At 38.9% G+C, this 22,478-nt stretch overlaps 1 protein-coding gene across 1 annotated transcript in view; it reads left to right on the top strand.

Annotated features, from left to right (window-relative positions):
- MTR (5-methyltetrahydrofolate-homocysteine methyltransferase) overlaps positions 1 to 22,478 on the top strand; it is a 135,548-nt gene that overhangs the window by 35,088 nt on the left and 77,982 nt on the right. The window contains 7 exon segments of the mRNA XM_021000424.2: positions 3,743 to 3,849; positions 8,856 to 8,915; positions 9,286 to 9,380; positions 13,643 to 13,743; positions 15,727 to 15,788; positions 17,089 to 17,156; positions 21,128 to 21,207. Coding sequence (XP_020856083.1) covers positions 3,743 to 3,849; positions 8,856 to 8,915; positions 9,286 to 9,380; positions 13,643 to 13,743; positions 15,727 to 15,788; positions 17,089 to 17,156; positions 21,128 to 21,207 — 573 coding nt within the window.

Here is a 22,478-nt window from a genome sequence, read left to right on the forward strand (position 1 = left end):
ATCTACTATGACACCTTCCCTTACTTACATATAAATGGACACATTCGTGTCCATAGCAAACAATATTAATTTACTTACATTCTCTAGAGTGAGGAAAAATATTGCTAATATTGACAGTGTTCTAAGAAGCAATAGTATATCCTTATATGCATAATTATAAAGAAGTGTAGAACTACATGGGCCAAATAAGTACAGAAAGCATTGTAGCAGTTAAAGATTTGTTAGCCCTTCCATATGGCTAAGTAATCCTGGGCAGGTCACTTAACCTCTCTCAAGTCTCAGTTTTCTTATTCATAAAATGGATATAATACTTTTTTTTTACTTTATTGTGGTACACATTAAATGACATAATATATATTTATAAATCTTGTTGAGTTGTTTCAGTTGTGTCTTACTCTTTGTGAACCCATTTGAGATTTTCTTGGCAAAGATACAGCAGTGGTTTGTCATTTCCTTCTTCAGCTCAATTTACAGATGAGGAAACTGAGGCACACAGGATTAAGTGACTTGCCTGGGGTCACACAGCTAGTAAGTGTCTGAAGCCAGATTTGAACTCAGGAAGATGAGCCTTCCTAAGCCCAGGCCTGGCATTCTGTCCACTGTGCCACCTAGCTGACCATTTATAAACCTTAAGGTGTTACATAAACACAAACAGTTACAAAGGGTTTCTAGTACAGGACTGACCCTTCACTCCGTCCTACTTTTGTCCTGGCAGGTTTTTAATAAATGGAGCCTGCTTTAACTAGGTTACTTTTTGGATTTTTTTGTTAGAACTGAATTTTGCAAGACCTTTATAACTCTCTGATAAAAGAAGATTTAATTGTAAACTCTGGGTCACCCAAGAGAGTAGAGATATTTTACTTTAAAACATATGTGGATGACGTTGAAATCTTAATTAAGCTAGTCCCTCCTTCAAACCTTTATGCCTGTAGTTGCTAACAGGAAGGAAAATCACCTTTAAAGCAGGCTATATTCTCTGTTTTTTGCCTACCTTTCCATAAAGGCAGGGAAAATGACAGAGGAACAAGCAAAGAAGAAAAATGATCCACAAATAGAATTATTGATTTTTGAGTTGGCAAGACTCAAATTATGGGTTTAAAGACTGTCTGCCACCCAAAGGCTTTCCCAGACCAACAAACTTGTCACTGAACTGCGTGTGGGTGCCTCCGCCATAGGGATGAGTCTTCTATAACCTAAGGAAGTTTATTATCGATATTGGGGAAAATATTATTAAAACTATTTGTCTATCGCCCACCCTTCCCTTAGATTAATTGAGCTTGCATGCTGTAAAAACCCTGAGATCCTCTTCAGACACACCACTATCTACCAAGATGCTTCCCCCATCTTGTACCTATAAGGCTGATTTTTTTTTGACCCTGTGAAAGACTTGGTTTCTTTGAATCAATTCTTGTCTTACCCACTCAAGTTGATTTTGAGGTTGATTGAAGAGTTAATAGCTCTTCTTACTGTTTTGGGTAAATTCATTTTTCATGCGTTTGATTAAGATTTACAGGGCTTCCCGAGGAAGAGAGATGACTAGAGCAGGTTACATGGTTAGGACAGGTAGGCATTTCAGAGTCTCTCCCAGCAGTCTGCTAGCATACCTCTGGTCTTACCTAGCCTTTCCTTTTTGGCAGTTCAGTGATTTATTCGTAGAGGTGTCAGCCTGTGGGGATCTTAAATCCGGCTTGAATCATTTTTCCAGATGAGCAAAGGCAATTTTTAAAAGTTGTAGAGAATTTGAACAGGTTGTTTGAGGGACATCCAAAGGTAAGGGATGTAGAAGAACATTCTTATTATTCTAGGGGATGTAAAAGAACATTCATATTCTTATTGTTTTTAAAAGAAAGTGAGATAGAGAGTAAAGGGAAGTGTAACAGTTTATTTTTGAGCAGGGCGGCAGATATGTGTACCTCTTCACGTTTGGTTTGTGGGTCAGACCTTGAGAAAATTTCTTTGCAGTTTGGGGCTGAGCACTGGAGGAGGGAGTAGGATATAGGGTCAGGATTTAGGATTTGTATTTCCCCAGTTCCTTTCTCTATTTATTATAATATCCAACTGGACATAGTGACAGACAACTGTAATTCCTGCCACGAGGAATACTGAGGCTGGCATTTCTCTTGAACTTGGATGTCCTGAGTTTCATTAGGGCTAAGCTGATAGGGTATTTATTTTAAATGTGGCACTGATATGGTGAGCTTGTGTGAGTAGGGGGACCACTGGGCACCTGAAGAGAGGGCAGGATGGTTCAGGTGAGAAATGGAGCAGATCAAAGCTCCTGTTTCTCTCACTTGTAGAACTGGACCAGTGAGCAGCTGCCATACTTCAGGCTGGGCAGGGTAGGGAGCCTTGTCTCCAGAAAACCAACCAACCACCCAGAGAAACTAACAACCAAACAAACAAACAAAACCATCCAAACTAGGACTGGGATCACCAGGTAACTGGTGAGATGAAGGCACTTGGTACCTCCCAGAATGATGTGATATGGGAGATTACCTGTTACTAGGCCATCTTGGGAAAAAATGTCATTGCAACAGGACTGTCTTAGGAGAAAGACTTGGAGGCCTAAATCTTTGTTGTTGGTTAGTTGTTTAGTTGTGTGTGACTGTTCATGACCACATTTGGGGTTTTCTTGGCAAAGGTACTGGCGTGGTTCACCATTTCCTCCTCCAGCTCCTTTTACAGATGAGGGAACTGAGGCAAACAGGGTTAAATAACTTGCCCGGGGTCACACAGCTGATAAGTGTCTGAGGCCAGATCTGAACTCAGGAAGATGAGTCTTCCCAACTCTAGGTCTGGTGGTCTGTCCACTGCACCACCTAGGATCTGGCTGATAGAATTCATTCATCATTGATTTGTTTTAATAAACACTTATCTTGTCAGAATGAAAAGCAGAAGGAGAATCTTTGGATGTAGCAAATAAGACAAAAGAAATGTTCAGACTCTTGATCCCCTACAGCTCCACTTATTAATATTATTAGTTTGCTCGTATTTACAAAGTGCTTTCCTTACAGTAATCCTGTTAGGTAAAAGGAAGCTGAGACTAAGAGGAGTTAAATGGCTTAATTAAGTCACATGGTCAGGGTCAGAGCCAAGATTCAAACCCAGTTCTTCTCAGGCCCAGTTTATTGGGGTTTCTGTTACATTAGGCTCTTTCCAGTTTTACAGGAAACTTCTAAGGAATCAGACTCATATGAGTGACTGAACATTTAAAGGGATCAAACTTAGCACCCTTGTGATATTGCTTGTTTTATGTTTCTCTGTGGCATATAGAACTTTTCATTGCATGTAGCTGTTAAGTTTCAGAAGACACATCAACCAATATTATCTATAAATCCATTTGGCAGACTTCTATTGTACTTATGCTTTACCTATATACTCAGGTCTTACTTGATTTATTAAAAACTATCTCTTACATGAAGCAGAAAATCTGTTTTGTAGCCAGAAGAGCAAGCCCCAAATGCTAGTCATTGTCTCCTGCACATCTAATGATTGTGCAGGGGACCCTATGTTTGTTTTTCTGTGTTTGCACAAGTGGATCACAAGTCTCTGCACTGTCTCATACCTATGAATTGCAAAGAGCAGTGATGCCCTTGAACTCTGCAATTTAAATACGTGGTTCACTCATGCGGAAGTTTTTTTTTTTTTTCTGAGATAGACTAGATGTACAGGACTCTCCACGTGGTGGGTATTCAGTAAATATTTGTTGACTGATGTACTTTGTTTGGTTTCTATTTTTCAGCCTTTGATGAACTAGTTGAAGCTTACCAAGAACAAGCCAGAGGACTTCTAGATGGTGGAGTTGACATCTTATTGGTAGAAACTATTTTCGATACTGCCAATGCTAAGGTGAGTTTAGGAAGGAAAATTTGGTGGCAGGAAGGAGAAAAGACCCTCTCAATTTAGTAAGAAGGCACTCATACCCCTTAATGAGTTAAGCACCATCCTTGTTTTCATTCTCTGTAAAATATTATCATAAATATGTAATAAATATGTAAAACATTATTATCATAAATATGTAATAGAGACCAGAAAACAAATTTCCCCCAAAACAATTTCTCCTTAAATTTTAGAGTATAAACATGATAAAACATAGGTTGAACTAGTGGAGGTGAACCCATCACATGGAAATCACAAATCTATCAAAGTAATGTAGCTTTTTTCGTCAAAGGGGTCAAATAGTTTTCAGTCCAGGTTTATCTCCCTTTTTCTGAAAGAGGTGTATTACTAGGATACTTTTTGTGGGAAGTCCTTTTTATTTCTTTTTCCTTTTATTTGTAGTTTGCTTCCTATCTATCTTCTCATTAACTTAGTTATCATTTTAGTTGCATTACATTCATTTCTTTTGGTCAAGGAGATAGCTACTAACAACAAATGTATTGTAGGATCACAGTAAGGGAATGGTTTTTATAAAGCACTCAGTCCGTAAAGTGAATAAGCATTCTTTGTTTTGTCAGCTTTGAAAGTTGACATTGATATGTTATGTTTTCTTACGGCTCTCATACCTTTTCAAAAAACCAGCTAATTTTAAAAAATGATTTATTTTAAACAATATTGAACTTTGTTATCATCAATTAAACTTGCTTTGCAACTTTTTACATTTAAATAAATGAAATTTATCCCATAAAGTGACATAACAATTTTTCATTTGCTCTCTGTTTTCATCAGTTTTCTCTGGTCCATTCATTCTTATTCACTCATGCTTGAGAGGCAGTGTGGCACAATGGATAGAGAGCTAGCCTTGATTTTGGAGGATGGGTTCAAGGTCTGTCTCTGACATATGGTAGCTGTATGCCTATGGGCAAGTCTCCCAAGGAGCTCTCTTAAGACTATAAGATACAAATAAGATGCCAGTCTACATTCATAGGGAAATTTTTTCATGGGGAGCTTCCTCAGATGATGAAATCATAGATCCAGTCAGAATATTGTCATAGTTACATCTATTGTTGAACATATACCATGAAAGTAATATATTAAAAAAACACAAACAAACCTTGGGAGCAGCTAGGATAGAGCTCTAGCCTTGGAGTCAGGAATTCAAATGTAGCCTTAGAAACTTGACACTTATTAACTGTGTGACCCTGGGCAAGTCATTTAACCCTAATTGCTCACCAAAAAGCCAAAAAAAGTCCCAACTCTACAAAGATATTCACAAAAGTATTGTTTGTAACTTTGGATAATTGGAAGCAACCAAAATGTAATGTTTAAACACATTTTGGTACAGTAATATAACGAAGCTGTTAAGACAGATAAAAGTAAAGATTTTGAGGAAATATTGAAAACCTTAGGAATTAAGTTTTAAACAAGTTTTATTGATGTCTTTTTTATACTTATTTCATTTCTGTATGTGCACCTCAACTTTCTGCTTTGACCATCCCTTTCAACAACAACAGAAAAAAGCTAAGAAAGATGAATAAGCATTTCTAAGATGAGTAACAACATGGTCTAAGTATCTATGACCCAGTCACTGTGGATTTGAAGGTGCAACGGATCCTGAGTTTGACTCTGTGCACAGTGTACGCTCTGGATAGATTGTGGGTGTTGTGTACAGTATGTGTTGTGCGCTTTGTCCCTGGTTCACCACCTCTCTTCTGAAGGGGAGGAGGGTCATGGAATCCTAGGTTTGTAGCTGCTCTATAGGCCAACCCCCTTTGTTCAAAGTCACACCCATAGTGATAGAGGTAGTATTTGAACCCAATTTCTCTGGCACCAAATCCATGCTTCATTGTCTGTTTTTTGGGACCAAGAATGGTCCTTAAAATTAAAATTTGGCCTCTCCTTAGTGTTGTTTTCTTTTTTCATTATTTTAGTCATTATGTTTATTTTTCTCCTGGTTTTGCTTAAATTCCATCATCAATTCATTAGAAGTTTTCCTATGATTCTTTGAATTTCTTATATCCATTTTTTTCTTTTAGTCTGTAATACTCTGTTACATAGGGAGCAAGGTGGCTCAGTGGATAGAGCACTGGTCCTGGAGTCAGGAAGACCTGAGTTCAAGTTTGACCTCAGACGTGTCCTAGCTATGTGACCTTGGGCAAGTCACTTAGCCTCTGTTTGCTTTAATCCACTGGAGAAGGAAATGGCAAACCATTCTAGCATCTTTGCCAAAAAAACCCCCACGGACAGTATAGTCGGACGCAACTTGAACAACAACACAGATTCTATTACATTCATATTCCATAGTATGTTCAGTTGTTCCCCAATTGTGGCCACCTCCTTTGTTTCTGGTTTTCTTTTTTATTACCACAAAAAAAGTACTGCTGTTAATAATATTTGAAATTTTTTCTTTTTTTTTTTTTTTGCTTGAGGTAATATAGTGGAAAAAGCATTAAATTAGGAGAAGTCAGAAGACATTTGGGTTCTAGTCCTGGTCACTTAATAAACTAATTGTGAAACCTTGGACAAGTGAGTGTGAGCCTCTGTTTCCTTACCCGTAAATATAGGAGGAAATAATGCTTTCCCTGCCTACCTCACTGGGGTTATGATAAGGCTCAGTTGATAGGATGCACTTCAAAGCCATGTGTTCTACAAATGTGATGACTGAGAGATTTTATTCCATTTTGAAGTTGTGTATTGAATTGCGGTGTGACATATGCCGGTCATAGTATCTTTCCATGCAGACATGTATCCTAAGTTCTGTGGAAATAGAACTTAAATCATAAAATTTTAACATTGGAAGGGGCCTTAGAAGTCATCAGATTCAACCTCTTGCATGATATATGTAGCGTATTTGATAGTTACTTAGGCTCTGCATGAGCTCTTTGAGACAGCTTGTGGTTCTGTGGTTGAACACCTGGAAATATACCCAGAAGTGGGTCTCTCCAGATGTGGCCAGATTGTGAGTTCAGAGTATAGCAGGAGCAGGTATTCCCTCCCTTGATCCAAATGCTGTGCCCCTATTCCTGCCTTCAGAGATTACAGTAATTTTTTTGTTTTTTTGCTTTTTGGTGAGGCAGTTGCGGGTTAAGTGACTTGACCAGGGTCACACAGCTAGTAAGTATCAAGTGTCTGAGGCCAGATTTGAACTCAGGTCCTTCTGACTCCAAGGCCAGAGCTTTATCCACTGCACCACCTACCTGCCCCCATCACAGTAATTTTTTGAATCTTGTCCCATGGAAGCTGTGTGGTACTGTGGAAAGGAATATATGCTCTGGAGTCAGGACATCTGGCTTCAGACCTTACATATTATCTTTACAACCTGGGTCACTTTAGGTAAGTCACTTAATTCCCTTGGGCCTCAGTTTCTTCATTTGTAAAATGATGGGGCTAGGGTAGATTGCCTCTGGGATGGTCCCTTCCAGCTCTACATCACTAGTCCTATGTATGCATTATATAGAGATACAGAAAGCAGAATGACTAGTTTTGTAGATATGTTTGTATGTGTGTGAGGTGTCTGTGGGTGGGGGAAAAAGAAGAGCTTTTTTTTAGATTTTCGAGAGGAGGTGATCTTTCTGGGGGTGAAATTTCACCCAGCATTTATTTTGTTTTAATATCCACAGTGGTCATGCTTGAGATGTTTGAAATAAATTTGCAATATGTAAAAGTTATAATTGTCTCTAATTATGTTGGCAGTCATATTAGTTACGGTTTTCTGTATCTCCCTGAGGACAGAGACCGATTGATACTCTACAAATCCCTGTATGACTAGTACCATGCTGGGTACCAAGGGATGCTTGATAAATATTGCTTCCCTGAATTTTTGGTGAAATATTGTCACTCTTCCCCTCTCCGCCTCCTTCTCCCTGAAACCCAAAATATGCATTCTTTTGTGGCGTTACAATTTTTGCACTCAATGTAACTGAACACTGGCACTCTTGAATTCTCCCCGTATACCTAGGACAGTGCCTTAACATATAGCATGCACTTAAAAAAGTTTATTGAATTGAACTGTATGTAAACTAGCTGCTTTCTGAAGATAGCAGCATGCAGCCCAGGGAAGAAAGGGTTATGTTTTCTTATGGACAGCAAGAGGAGATGACATCCCAGTTTCCCAGGTTTTTCTCACTTTTACCTTGTTTTAGTAGGAAATGGATAGACATGGAACACTGTTCTCCAAATGTTCATTAGTTTCTTGTGGTTGGTCCATTTCCCATATGTGGATCATCTCCAAGATGGTTAACTTTATTTTTTAAAATTTAGTATTTTATTTTCCCACAATTACATTTGGAAATGCAATTTGGAAAAACAAATTTTAGCATTCATTTTTTTTTTAAAGATAGGCAGTGGGATTAAGTGACTTGCCCAGGGTCACACAGCTAGTAAGTGTTATGTGTCTGAGGCTGGATTCGAACTCAGGTGCTCCTGAATCCAAGTCCGGTGCTCTATCCACTGCGCCACCTAGCTGCCTCTAGCATTCATTTTTAAAATTTAGAGTTCTATATTCTTCCTCTCCCTCCTCACCCCCCTCATTAAGAAGGCAAGCAACTTGATATAGGTTATACGTGTGTAGTCTTGCAAAACATATTTCCATATTAGTCATGTTGTAAAAAAAAACAACAGACCAAAAAAACCCCCAATAAAAGTAAAGTAAAAAAAAGTATGCTTCAATCTGTATTCAGGGTCCATCAGCTCTTTTTCTGGAGATGGATAGCATTTTTCATCATAAGTCCTTCAGAGTTGTCTTGGATCATGTATTGCTGAGAATAGCCAAGTCATTCATAGTTGATCAAGATGGTTAACTTAAGATGTTAAAGATGTGTTCCATCTCTGCCCTCAGAGGACTTACAATCCATCACACATAGGAAGTAATATAAAAAAAGAGTTGAGGCTTTTAGAATCAGAAACTACTTTCTCTGCTATTGTCTAGATTAACTTGCCCTTGAAATGAAGCTCGAAAATCTCTTGTTTTCCTATAGGCAGCCTTGTTTGCAGTCCAGAAACTCTTTGAAGACAGTTATGATTACCGACCTATCTTTGTAAGTTAAAAAGCTTATTTCTCAGAAGATATGTTCTTTTTGAATTGAGGGCAGGTGTGGGGATGGAAAGACTTCATCTCGTGGGACCTGTGTCTATGTCTGGTTTGGGCCCTCTTCCCTCTAGTTTGACAAATGGTGAATCTTTTGTCCCTAAAGCAGTGAGGTTTTATGACAGAAACTGGAGTGGAGGAAGAGGGAAAAGTAGGGTCACAGTCCTTCTTTTATGGTATATTTTAAGGCTACCCTTAGCAGAGAAGTATTTTCTTTGAGTTCCAGGGATCTTATCCTTTTATTGAAACAAATGCAGAGGGTATGCTCATGACATGTTGTATTTGTAGTTTGAAATTTGACCCTGCTTTTTAAAATCCAGGTTTCAGGGACTATTGTGGATAAGAGCGGACGAACTCTTTCTGGACAGACGGGAGAGGCGTTTGTCATTAGCGTGACCCATGCAGAACCACTATGGTGAGAGAATAGTCTTTTTTTCACTGAGTTTTCCTTGTTCAGGGGGAAGAGACTGTTATTCATCATTGTCTTTATTCCTAGCACCTACTGAGTGCCTTACGTGTTTAGTGTATGCCTTAGGTTTTTATTGGTGTCTTGTTTTTTACGTCATCGGTTTCCCCAATATCCCTCCCCTTCTCTTTCCCATGGATCCATTGTAGATAACAGATAGTTTCCACACTTGATATTTATCGAATTGAAATTTTTGCAAACCAGCTGCTTTTTGAAGAGAGCGTATTTAGGCCAGGGAAGAGAGCATTTCTCATGTTTTTTTCTCCTGACACTGCCACCTGGTGCAGGTCCTTACCACCTCACACCTGGACCATTGTAATCTCCTGCTGATGGGTCTGCCTGCTTCAGATCTCTTTCCTATTCTAATCTGTCCTCTATTCAGCTGTCAAAGTGATTTTCCTAAAGCCCGGGTCCATGAATGACCCCCCTCTATCCCTAAAGTCCGGTGACTTCTTGTTGGTTCCAGGATCAAATGTAAAATCCTCTTTTTGATGTTCAGAACGCTTCATCCCCTAGCCTCCTCCTGCCTTTGCAGCCTGCTTACATTTTACTCCCCAACATGTACTCTTTGATTCAGTGACACAAGACACCCCCAGCTCTCTGCTGCAGGCATTTTCTCTGGTTGTGTCCCCCTTGCCTGGAACGCTCTCCCTCCTCTGGCTCCTTCAAGCTCCAACTAAAATCCTATCTTTGGGAAGACTTTCCCAACCAGCTCCACTTGACATTTTAGTGCCTTCCTTCTCTTCATTATTTCCTGCATACCTGATATAAAGCTTTTTTTAATATACTTGTTTGTTGTCTTCTCCATTAGATTGGGAGCTACCTGAGGGCCAGGACCGACCGTCTTTTATTTTTCTTTGTATCTTCTGTGCTTAGTGCTGTGCCTAGCGGGTCCTTAACAAATGTTTATTGACTGACCGACTGACCGACTGGCTGACTGGTCAGCAAGAGGGGATCACCTCCCTATTTTTCAGATAACTGAGTGGCTCAGTAGACAGAAGGGTGGATTTGGAGCCAGGATGATGTGTGTTCACATCCTGTCTCAGATATTTACTGTGTAAATAAGTAAAGGGTCACTTACTGTGACCCTTTCTTGGCTTTACCGCCTACCTTCTTACTCATTTTCTGGTGAGAATGAAATGAGATTAACATATGTCATGAGCTTTGCAAACCTTGTTATGTAAATGCTGCAGTCTCATTTTCTCCTTTTTACTTTGCTGTCTCTTGGGTCTGTTCCAGCTTGCTTTTCTTTTTTTCACTCTAGTAGGTGGCTGGGTGTGGTTTTTTTAGGGGCCGTGGAAATCTGTGCTGAGCTTTTCTGATTTTGTCTCCCCTCCCTCTACACTCCCCAAAGGCTTCTCTGTGATAGACTTATTTCAGAGCACAGATGTATCTGACTTCTTTGCCATGGATACTTCCGTGAAGGGTGCAGATCACAACCCATCTGTGCCTTCTCATTCTGTGTGACTTTTGACCGTGTTTTTTTCTAATTCCTCAACTTTTCATGGCCTTCCTTCACTTCCATTCAGTTCACTTGCAAGTCGTGACATCACCTTCTTGATGTCATGGTCCTCTTTAAGAAGGAAGGACAAGCAAGTTTACCCTACTCAATTCCTTGAGGCCTTCTAACAGTGGGTACCCGTGGAGCACTGGAGTGTGTGTCAGTTATTCCTAGGTTATACTTCATGTCTGGTCCCCCCTTTCCAGTCACACATCTCTCTGATGACATCATTTATGTTGCTTCACTTATGCAATTCTTGGCTGGTAATGTTTTGCATCCTACTCAAAATTACCATGCCTTTCTCCATTTTAAAAAACAAAGTCATCTTTGTTGATTTATTAAGTGCTTACTCTGTACCAGGCAATGGCACAGCTAATTGCTGAGGATACAATTACAAGACAGTCCCTCCCTTTGGAGAGCTTACATTCTAATGGGAGAAGACAGCACAATCCTAAGAGGCTGGACGGGAGGGAAACAAAGCTTGCCTTTCTTTGTTACGTCATATTCATTTCTGAATATATCTTTCCCTCCCTCCACTCCCCATCAAGCTGATCCTTGGAAGAAAAATTAAGAAAGAAAGAAAAGAAGCAATTCAGCAAACTCCTCTCTGTCTTATAAATGAAGAAACTAAGGCTTAGAGAGATTAAGGGGATTGCTTGTTGTCACACAGTAAGCGTCTGAGCTGAGATTCAAACCCAGATCTTTCCTGATTCCAAGTTTAAGACAACGGACCGCAATGCTTTTTTAATGAAAGAATCACTTGAATTAAGGTGCTAGCTCCTTCCTTGTACTTTGCTATTTCTTCATCATTATTACTTATGATGAATATATAGCTTGAAGGAAAAAGATAAAATGAGAAACCCAGTGTCTGTCCCTAAGGAATTTACAATCCATCAGGGAGACAAATGATGTACATAAATAACTATAGCATAAGCTAAAATGTGGTGGGTGCTTTGGAAAGTTCCAGAGGAATGAGAGTTTGGAGGAGGGAGAAGAGAAAGTATCTGATCCTAGAACTAAGTAAAGGATTTTTTTTTTAATAACACCCAGAGCTATGTGGGAAGAAGCCATTCTAGACATGGGAGAGGGTGCATGAAAAAGGCAGAGAAACCAGGAGAGGGCAGGGCAGGATTAGGGAACAGAGAGTAGCCAGCTTGGATGAGAAGATGGAGTATGTGAATGGAAATGAGGAGTCTGAGATAAAACTTACATTTGCTGGGACAAAACTGAAAGACATCCAGAAGAGAGCCGTGCTTTCTTCCTCGGTCAAGCAGCAAGGGACAGCTGGGGAAATATGTGAACTAAACACCTTCCTCTAGATGCAGCTTGGAGCCCTGGGTTGGACCTTTAATTTGTACCCTGCAGTAGCCTGTGACACCAATTTGCCTCCTGTTCTATTGGCTCCCGCATTTTGGTCTTCAGTTTAATTGCCCCTTATCTATCTTTTGTGCCACTCACTGTTAAAATCATCTTTCCTATTCCAAGATCTAGTGATATTACTTCCCTGCTCAAAATTTTTAGTGGTTCCCCCTTTGCCATCCTAATAATGTTTAATTCAGAGTCATCTGTTTGACATTCAAGACCCTCCTCAATATGGCACCTTCTACCTTTCTGGGTTTATTTCCTGTATGCTCTCTGCATTCCTGAACTACCTTTCTTGTCTTACGTCCCTGCACACACTCCTTGTTCCAGCCAAACAACACGTATTGTGCTTTCACTCTGCTGCCTTAGCTTGGGCTGATCTCAGCCTTTTTCTGGAATGTCTTTGTCTGCTTAGGAATACCTGTTAGTCATTAAAGCCCAGCCCAAATGCCCATCCTCCAGGAATCAATAAGCATTTATGAAGTGCCTACTTCATTCACTGCTAACATATAGAGAAAAATAAAACAGATCTTGCTGTTAAGGAATTTACATTTTATTGGGGTTCTCTTGGTCCATTTATAGAGCTTTCTTCTGTAATCCTCTTAACCAGAGATGTCAAACATGGGACTACTATGTGGCCAAACCAAATAAAAATGAAATTGGGAAATATTTAACAATAAAAATTTTAAAATATAATAAAACATAGATAATATTAATATGTGATTTTTCAGAGTCAATCAATATGTTCCCACAGAGGTCTTCATGTGTGGTTTATTGGGTCCTGTTTTTATTTGAGTTTGACACCACTGCTCTTTATCATAATATGCAATGTCACATGACATCTGTATTTGTGTTTTTTTTCTTTTCTTTTCTTTTTTTTTTTAAGTGAGGCAATTGGGGTTAAGTGACTTGCCCAGAGTCACACAGCTAGGAAGTATTATGTGTCTGAGACTGGATTTGAACTGAGGTCCTCCTGACTCCAGGACTGGTGCTCTATCCACCCACCTAGCTGCCCCTGTATTTGTGTTTTATCTCTTAGTAGATTCTAAGCTCTTTGAGGGCAGGGGCTGTGTCTTATCTGCATCTTTATCTCCCTAATGCATGGTATATCTCTTTGTATATGTAATTATTTAATAACTGTTGAGAGTGTTATTTTAGACTGGAAAGGTAGATTGGAGGCAGGTGGTGAAAGGCCTTGAATTCTAGGTAAGACTGTTTTTAATGGGTGGTTCAGGACCATCAAAGGTTTTTGGATAGGGGAGGGACCTGACAAGACCTTCATTTAAGGCAAACATGATGTTCTGATGTGAAATGCAGGCCTGTAATCTCTTATTTTGTTTTCCACCAGCCTTGGATTAAACTGTGCATTAGGTGCCCAGGAAATGAGACCTTTCATTGAAGCAATTGGCAAGTGTACGACAGCGTATGTCCTCTGTTATCCCAATGCAGGTGTGTATTTTAACGGGTACCTGTACATACAGATAGTTTAATGAGAGATAGAGGAGCAAAGAGGCTGATGGGATGATTTGAGATTAGAAATGTCATTTACAGGGTCTAGTCCAGTTGTACCTTTTAAGAAGCTTAAGCCATTGACTATCTTTATGTTGAAGAAACATCAGAAATCACCCTGAAGCTGCCAAATTGCGCATGGCTTCCAGAAACAAAGCTCAGCAGTAGAGAAGTCACCCTTGCCTACCCTTCTGTGTGCTAATGGAAAAATAGTCTCTACTTTTTCTTTTCTTTTATAAAAAAATAAAACTATGTTTATTTCTCATGTTTCAGGGTTTGTTTTTGTCTTGTTAATTTTTGGGGGCTCACCATAACTTGTTAGTGTGCCTTGTATGGATTATTTACATACCATGTAACCAGTTCCTAAGTAATTGAGAATTGGCTAATAGATATTCCTTTTGGGCACAAGTTTATTTTGTAGACTCAGAGAATGGATGTTAGAGTTGGAGTGTCATACAGTCCAACTCTCTCATTTTGTAGGAAGTTCTGCCTGATGAATTTAAAGAAAAAAAATGAAGTTTCGGAATCCCAGCTGGTCCTTAGATATTTTTAATAAATATGCAGATTTTTTTAGTTTCATTTTATTTCTTACTAGGAGTAAGAGAACTCAAAGTTTGCAGAAGAGAATAGCAAATGACACCTAGAAGCAGATAGTTGGAGGCCAAATTCGTGCTTGGGGAGATTTAATTGAAATAAAACTAATGAGTTTTTATTTATTTGCAGCATACCAGATACTCATTAGTTCAAAACAGAAATAGTGATTTCCCCCCCAAGCAGCTGTGGAACAATACAGCTGTCATTTTGAAAGGATAATTTTCAGGGAGGGAGAGAAGAAGAGACCAATGCCTTTCTTTCTGCTTGAAGCTTTTTTTTTTCTTTCTAGACTTTCCTTGAACTTTTCATTTCCTGGGATGAAAACATGGAATAAAATACTTTTTGTGTGACACATCTTTGTATTTTTAAAAAATGTTAATGGTATACTTTTATGCTTATGGGTTCCCTTCTCCCCCCCCCAAAAAAAAAATTACTGTTGTAGTCAGGGCAACATTTTTTTTATTTTCTCATTTAGAGCTTTTACAGTGGTAATGTGTTGCTTATGTGTAGTTTTTTAAAAAAATTATTTGTATCTTTCATTTCTATATCACCTGTGTTTCCCAATATATCCCCCACCACCTTTCAGAAAGCCATCTCCTGTAACAAGGATTGAAAAAGAGAAAAACAATACAATATATATGTATATATGTATATAGCATTCCACACATATATTCCCTAGCTCTTCAAAGAAAGGAAAGAGGAGCATTCTCATATCTCTTTTTCTTGTTTTTTGTTTTTTGGTAGGCAGTGGGGTTAAGTGACTTGCCCAGGGTTACGTAGCTAGTAAGTGTCAAGTTTCTGAGGCTGGATTTGAACTCAGATCCTCCTGTCTCCAAGGCACTGCTCCACCTAGCTGCCCCTATTCATAGCTCTTTAGAGCCAAACTTGACCACCATTTTTATAGTACTCCGTTTTAGTTATTATTTCCATTGTCATAGTCATTGTGTATATTATTTTACTGGTTCAGCTTATTTCACTTTGCATCAGTTTAGTTACTATGATTATTATGATCATGTCTAATATGATGATAGTAACCATCTTCTCTGTAATCATCATATTCAGGGTTTTTTATTAGACAGTAATATTCAGTGATAGTCATACTACATATTTTGGTTAACTACTATTCCCAATCAAGAGGCATCTGATTAATTTCCAGTGCTTTTCTACTACAAAAAGTTGCTATAAATATTTTGGTATAGATGGAACCTTTTTTTTGATCAATACCTCCTTAGAGCATATACCTAGTAGTGAGGTCCCTGAGTCAGCGGATATGAATATTTCAGTCTCATGAAGTATATTCTAATACTCAATTTGAAAATGTTTCTCTAGGTCTTCCCAATACCTTTGGCGAGTATGATGAAACACCTGAAATGACTGCCACGCACCTAAAGGTCTGGACTTTTTCCTTAATTTTTGGATCTTAAGGGCCATAGACTGTTAGAGCTGGAAGGGACTCTAGAGGGCATCTAGTCAGACTTCCTCATTTACAGGTGAAGAAACTGAGGCCCAGAGAAGTTCATTGGCATGTTGATAGCTAGGTAGTGGCAGATCTAGAAACAGAAACTAATTTTCCCAAGTTTTAGGATCATACCAGGACCCCTCTCAATGAAAGGATTTTCTTTTTCCATTTGAACCAATATTTATTAAGCAGCTACTACTTGTGGTACCATCTGCTTAGCTCTGGAGATAGAAAAAAGGAAACTGTGATGCTTCGAGGTACTGAGAGGTTACGCAGGCCTGAGGCTGAGCCTCCTTGAGGGCAGAGTATTCTTTTCCTCCTTTTGTATCCCCAGCCTTAGCACTGTCTGTGGGACATAGTGGTGCTTAATAAATATTGATTGATTGATCTTTCTGACTCCAAGGCCTGCTCCCTGACTGAAGGCTAGATGTTTACATTAAAGTATTTTAGTGGGTGCAAATGTGGCTTTTTGGGGTATACTGAGAGGTTAGGTGATTTGTGTAGAGCCATGCAGCCAGGATGGAGTGGAGGCAGAGGGAGTGGAATTTGAATGCAGGTCTCTTGGACCCCAGATTTCTATCCATAATGTCGTGCTGAGAAGATGTTCATCTCTGCTTGTGGAGAGGCATTTATAAAAGGAGCTTTGCTGAAAGCAAACAAATACAAAACTTGAATTACGAAGTGTTGATGAGTCAGAGTAATACTTAAGCTCATTTCTTAAAGAAGTCTATTAGATAATGAAGAGAAAGTGTCTTTTTTTCACTTCATTGTGGTCTTTGCCTCTTAAAGAACTTAATATGGGAAGGCAGCCCAGACAGGGATATTAGGATAAAATATTTGAGATCCATTGTTGTAATAAATGCCAGGAATTTAAATAAGAGATTTCCTGGTAGAGTTAGAAATGGTTTTTACCTAAGGAATTTTTTATTCTGTCTAAGCCTCCTCACTGTAGGTTTAAAAAACTTAGGATAGACTGACAGGATAATTTCTCACTGCAAATTTTTTTTTTTTGGTACTGCAGCAGATTTCAAATAACCCTGGCTTTCCTCTGCTTTCAAAATCAGATGGGAAGGATATGTGTTAGTGTTTCCTTCCAGAGTTAAATACTTCAACAGTTCTTCTTTGAACCCTTTTTAGAGTATTCTGCCTAGAAACTCAGCAGGTGGAGATCTTTTTTTGAGCCTGTTGGATTGATGAGTGAATTCTTTACAATCTTCTGCTTCTGTTTACAGAGTTTTGCTTTGGATGGTTTGGTTAATGTGGTAGGTGGTTGTTGTGGTACCACGCCGGCTCACATCAGGTAAGGTGACCCACGGTTCTCTCCCAGAGAGAAAAAAGTCATGTTTTATAGGGGAAGGACTACAATTTCATGAAGAATACTTTCATGGAAGGAAGAGGAGGCAAGATCTGTACTCTGAAGGACAACCAGATTTTTCAGAAACAATTTAAATTCCTTTTCTGTATGTGTGGGAGAGGGTAATTATAATAGCTCATATTTACATAGTGTTTTATAGGCCCTAAGTGCTTTCCTTACAACAGCTCGGTGAAATTGATAGTGAAAGTGTTATTATTTTATACATAAAGAAATTGGGGCTCACAGAGATTAAGTGACTTGTCCAGGGTTATGTGGCCAGTAAAGGAATAGAGCTGTGTCGTGAACCTGGAGCTTCTGATTCCCAAGTCCAGTGTTCTTTATAATACAACAGGCACAAAAGCTGAATTGAACATTCTTGTTTGTCCTAGTGTGTCCATTGGCTAGGTTTGTGGTCTTGAGCCAGCCAGTTCAGCTAAATCTGTTTCCTCATGTGATAAATGCTTATAATTGGGATTCAGCTTATTTCTCTTTGCTTCTGGAGCTTGAGTAAGATTCTTAATGAATTGCATTTTTCAAACTCTTCAGTCATTTCTCTTTAGGTAGCATCGATTTGACTACATACACACATAGAACCCATATGTATCCCATTATTTGAATTATAAGCTATTTCATTTTGCTTTCCATTTATTCTTTATATGTGTTTTGGTTGTGTCCTCATTTTAAAAAAATGATCTCACAGAACTTTATGTACCATATGTACACGTCTTCCGAGAATGCAGGGGAAAGGAAATGTCTGTTGCTCCTGGAAATTTTGATGGAGTCATCCTAGCTAGGAATAACCAATTGATGGCCTACATGCTTTATTGCTAGTGCATGCAATGTCAGGAAAAAAGTAAGGAAGGCCTCTAGCACATTGTATGGATCCTCTGTGTTGGATTTTTAGGGAGGACGTGAGTGGAAGTTGTACAGAATGGGAAGGCATGGAGGGCTTGGGATCTGCTTTGTTGGAAACAATGCCCACATCACTTAGATAGCAGGTTGATTGGCATATTAAAGGATTTCAGTCATTGCTAGAAGGACATGTTTCCTGGTTGATGGAAACCGTGATTGTCTGAAGCCTAAGCCTACTCTGAAGTTTAAGGTGTTTAGGAGAAGGTGAAGTTTATTTTTTAATCTTTCTGGAAACGATTATTTGCAAACTGTGCCTTGTGTATGTGCTTTGCCTTGTTTTAATGTATCATCTAGCTATGTCCTTTAGCCTAGACTAAACATTTTTCCGCTGGTAAACTAGTGACTTATAGTCTTTTGCTTTGTGGAAAGAAGTAAAAAAAAAAACAATTTGAAGCTATTTGTCTTTTTAAAAATTAATTGATGCTTTTTTATTTATCACATTTCTTTCCCAGTATTATTCTTTGCACACCACACTCATATTGAACTGTCCCTGATAGGTATCAATAAGCATTTGTTAAGTGCTTACTATTTGTGCTGAAACTGTGTTAAGCACTGGGGGTACAGAGAAGGCAAAAACATGGTTCTTGCCCTCCCACAGCTCACATTCTAATGAAGGAGAAAACAAACATACAAATAACTGTATAGGAGATATATATACACAGTGAAAATGGAAAATAATCTGGGGAAGGCAGTAGCAGTGGACGTGTAGAAGCTGTGGCAGACCTAGAAAGACCTCCTTGTTCTTCAGATTTTCTTGTAATATCTCTCTCTATATATAGATCATGTATGCATTTTGATATGTACATATTTGTGTTTAATGGCAGCCATCTTTAAAAAGAAATTTATATGATAACTTTATTATGTATTTATTTTTATTTATTTATTTATTTTAGTTTTTAGGCAATTGGGGTTAAGTGACTTGCCCAGGGTCACACAGCTAGTAAGTGTCAAGTGTTTGGTCTGAGGTCGGATTTGAACTCAGGTCCTCCTGACTTCAGGGCCAGAGCTCTATCCACTGTGCCACCTAGCTGCCCCCTTTATATGTATTTAAAAGGAATAACAATTTACAGTTTCATGTGCAATCATCTTTTTAAAAATTATGTTATGGAAATGCTTGTTTTATTCTATACATTAAAAATTTTTAAAAAAAGACTCCTGTAGCAAGTGGGATTTTAGCTGAGACTTGAAGGAAAATAGAGAAGTTAGGAGGCAGAGATTCATAAGAAGAGCATTCTACGCATGGGGAATAGGCAGTGAAAAGTCGTGGTGTAGAGAGATGGAGTTGTCCTATGAAAGTAACAGCAAGAACATTGGCGTCACTGGAGTAACATGAAAGAAAGAATGGAAAGGTAGGAAAGGGCCAGGTTCTAAGGGCTTTAAAAGCCAAACAGAATTTTATATTTGATCCTGGAAGTCGTAAGGAGCCACTGAGTTTTATTCAATCAGGGGAGAGGAGGGTGTGATATGGTCAGTTCTGTGCTTTAGCTTGCGTAGCTGAATGGAGGAACAAGATGAATCAGGGAGGCCAGTTAGAAGGGGATTACAATAATCCATGTGAGAAGCATTGTGGGCTTGTACCAGGGTAGCAGCTGTGGCACCTTCTCTTCAGAGAAGGTGGCATATACTATAGGTGTAATGAAGGTAGAAAAGAGAAGACTTGTAAAGTAGATTTGGATATATGGGGTGAATGCAAACAGGAGTTTAGGATATATCCCCTAAGATGTAAGGTTGGGTGAATAGGAAGTGGTACTGTTGACAGTAATAGGGAAGTTCAGAAAAGGGGGGAGGATTTTGAGGAAAGAATAAGTGCTCCATTTTAGGTATATTGAATTTGAAATGTCTGTAGAACATCTAGTTTGAGGTGTCTAAGAGGCAGCTGGTGATGTGAAACTGCTACTCAGGGGACAGGATAGGACTAGACACATAGAACAGTTCAGCCAAACCAGCCAGCACAGCCATTGTGTGTAAAAGCTGATGCAAAATTTTACATCCAGAGGCTTTGGATTTGAAGCTCAGCTCTACCAGCTCTGTACCTGTCCTGTGGTGGAGAAGATTTTGGTTTGTTAGCTGTTTTCTAGGGCCAAAATTGGATATGATTGGATATGGCTGTCTTTCACTGTTAGTTTTTATTGATGTCATTATAGTCATTGTGCCTTCTTCCCCTCTGGAATTGCCTTTCATCCACTTTGTGTGTATTCTGTATCCACCTAGTTATTTGTGTATTATCTTATATATGTTCTCTAACTGTCATTAGAATGTGAACTCCTTTAGGGCAAGGACTGATTTTGCTTTTCTTTTTATTTCTAGCACTTAGCACAGTGCGTGGTACATAATAAGGGCTTAATAAATGCTTGTTGATTGACAAACAGTATTCCTCTGATTCTGCTTACTTCCCTGAATCAGTTCATATAGGTCTCCCCATACTTTTCTGAATTATAAATATTCATCATTTCTTGCAGCCCAATAACACCCATTACATTCATTTACTATAATTTATCTGCCTATTCCCAAGTTGATGACATCCACTTTATTTCCAGTTTTACTACCCCCCCAAAATGCCACTGTTTTGGTATACATGCAACCTGGCCTCTGTGTCTGTATTTGACCTCCTTGGGAGTTGTAGGTTCAGTAGTAGGATTGCTGGGTTAAGAGATGTGCACAGTCTGGTGACTTTTCTCAAATAAACTAGGAATAATCTGTTATCAACTGCATGATCTGTTATGTATATTTAGATTAGAAATCCAGTCTCATGTATAGTGAGTGCCCAGCAAGCTGTGGCCATGTGGATGAAAGTTACTTGTAACTTTTACATTTAAATATATAAAAGATTTATGAATGATTTTCTGCTTTACTGAGCAAATTGAAAGTCAAGATCATTGGTGAAAATTTAAAATTACGCACATAATAAATTGCACAGTTGTGTTAAGTAGATTAAATTTTATAGTCAAAAATTAGTTTATCTTAAGTTGACAGGTCTAGTATTTTTGTTTTGTTTTTCATCTCAGGGAAATTGCAGAAGCTGTGAAAAATTGTAAACCTAGAGTTCCCCCTGCAACTGTTTTTGAAGAGTATATGTTGCTGTCAGGTGAGTCCTTAAGACAGTGGCCTTTATGATTTCATAGATCATCGATTTATTCCAGCGTGGGTGTTCATTTCATGCCTGTTGTGGTTCATATCATCATGTGTTGAATGGGAATTGTTCATGGAGCCAAAGAAAAAGACATCCTTTTATAATAGCAGTTTCTAAGTGGCAGTCACTCAGTTATCTTTGGGTGGGCCATGAAGACCACCTAAGGTACATAGCTTGAATGCTGAACTGGAAAATTTGGCCAGACATTAAGTGGTTTCACTCAGTGGCTGGAATTCCACAGTACAAATTTTCCTTGAAGACTAGTTTTTAACCCAAGTCGAAGACTTCAAACTGAATAGGGCCAGGTGCTCATGGCCTACCTCCAACTTGTGGTCCAGACTTGAGTTATTTGGTTTCACAATCCATCAAGGCCCTGAAGCTCATCGGTTCCTCATCCTTTGGGGAAAGAAGTAATAAGAATTTCTTGTAGAGGCAATATAGCTGTCTACAAGGGGTGAGAGAGTCTGGAGTTGAGGCCTGTCTTTACTGGTCTCTGATTATGTGACTTTATGTTCTCTGTGCATCAGTTTCCTTATCGTTAACATGGGGGTATTGGAGTAGATGATCTCTCTGTGATTCTGTGATTATATGTCTAGCCCATTAAAGCTTTCCAAGTGCTTTTATTCACAGCAGCTCTGTGATGTTAATAGTAGCACAAGTAGTTATTTAAGGATACTAGAATTGCATTTGATAAAAAGTGAATTCTTTGCAGGCAAAGACTGTTTCATTGGTTGCCTTCATCTCCCCAATACCTAATAGGATCTGGCACACAGGGATGAGGATAGGGACTGGACCTGAGATTTTATTGAGCTAGGGAACTCCCAGAGAAGGAAACTCCCCCTCCCACTCTACCAAAGCAGGTTGGCATCTTCTCTGAAACTTATTGTCTTGGAGAGTGGACCAGAGCACTGAGGAGTCTTGCCAGAGACTCGCCCAGAGTCACACAGCCAGGGGGTGTCAGAGGTGATACTTGAATCCAGACTAGTCTTTCAACTCAGGTCTTCCAGACCACAAGGCCAGCCCCCATCTGCTTATGCCATAGGAATATGTAAGGAGAGCTTAATTAATTCATGTTTATCAATTGATAAGTTAGTAAACCAGGGCTCAAGGAAATTCTGATGATTAATAAATGGTAGATCGTCATTTAAAATCTCACTAATTTGCGAGATATTTTGGTTTCTTTCTTTACTTTGTCAGATGAAATAAAAACCAAAAACACATAATAG

The sequence above is a fragment of the Phascolarctos cinereus genome, unplaced genomic scaffold (genome assembly GCF_003287225.1).
Source record: "Phascolarctos cinereus isolate Bilbo 61053 unplaced genomic scaffold, phaCin_HiC Scaffold_5;HRSCAF=322, whole genome shotgun sequence".
Taxonomy (NCBI): Eukaryota; Metazoa; Chordata; class Mammalia; order Diprotodontia; family Phascolarctidae; genus Phascolarctos; species Phascolarctos cinereus.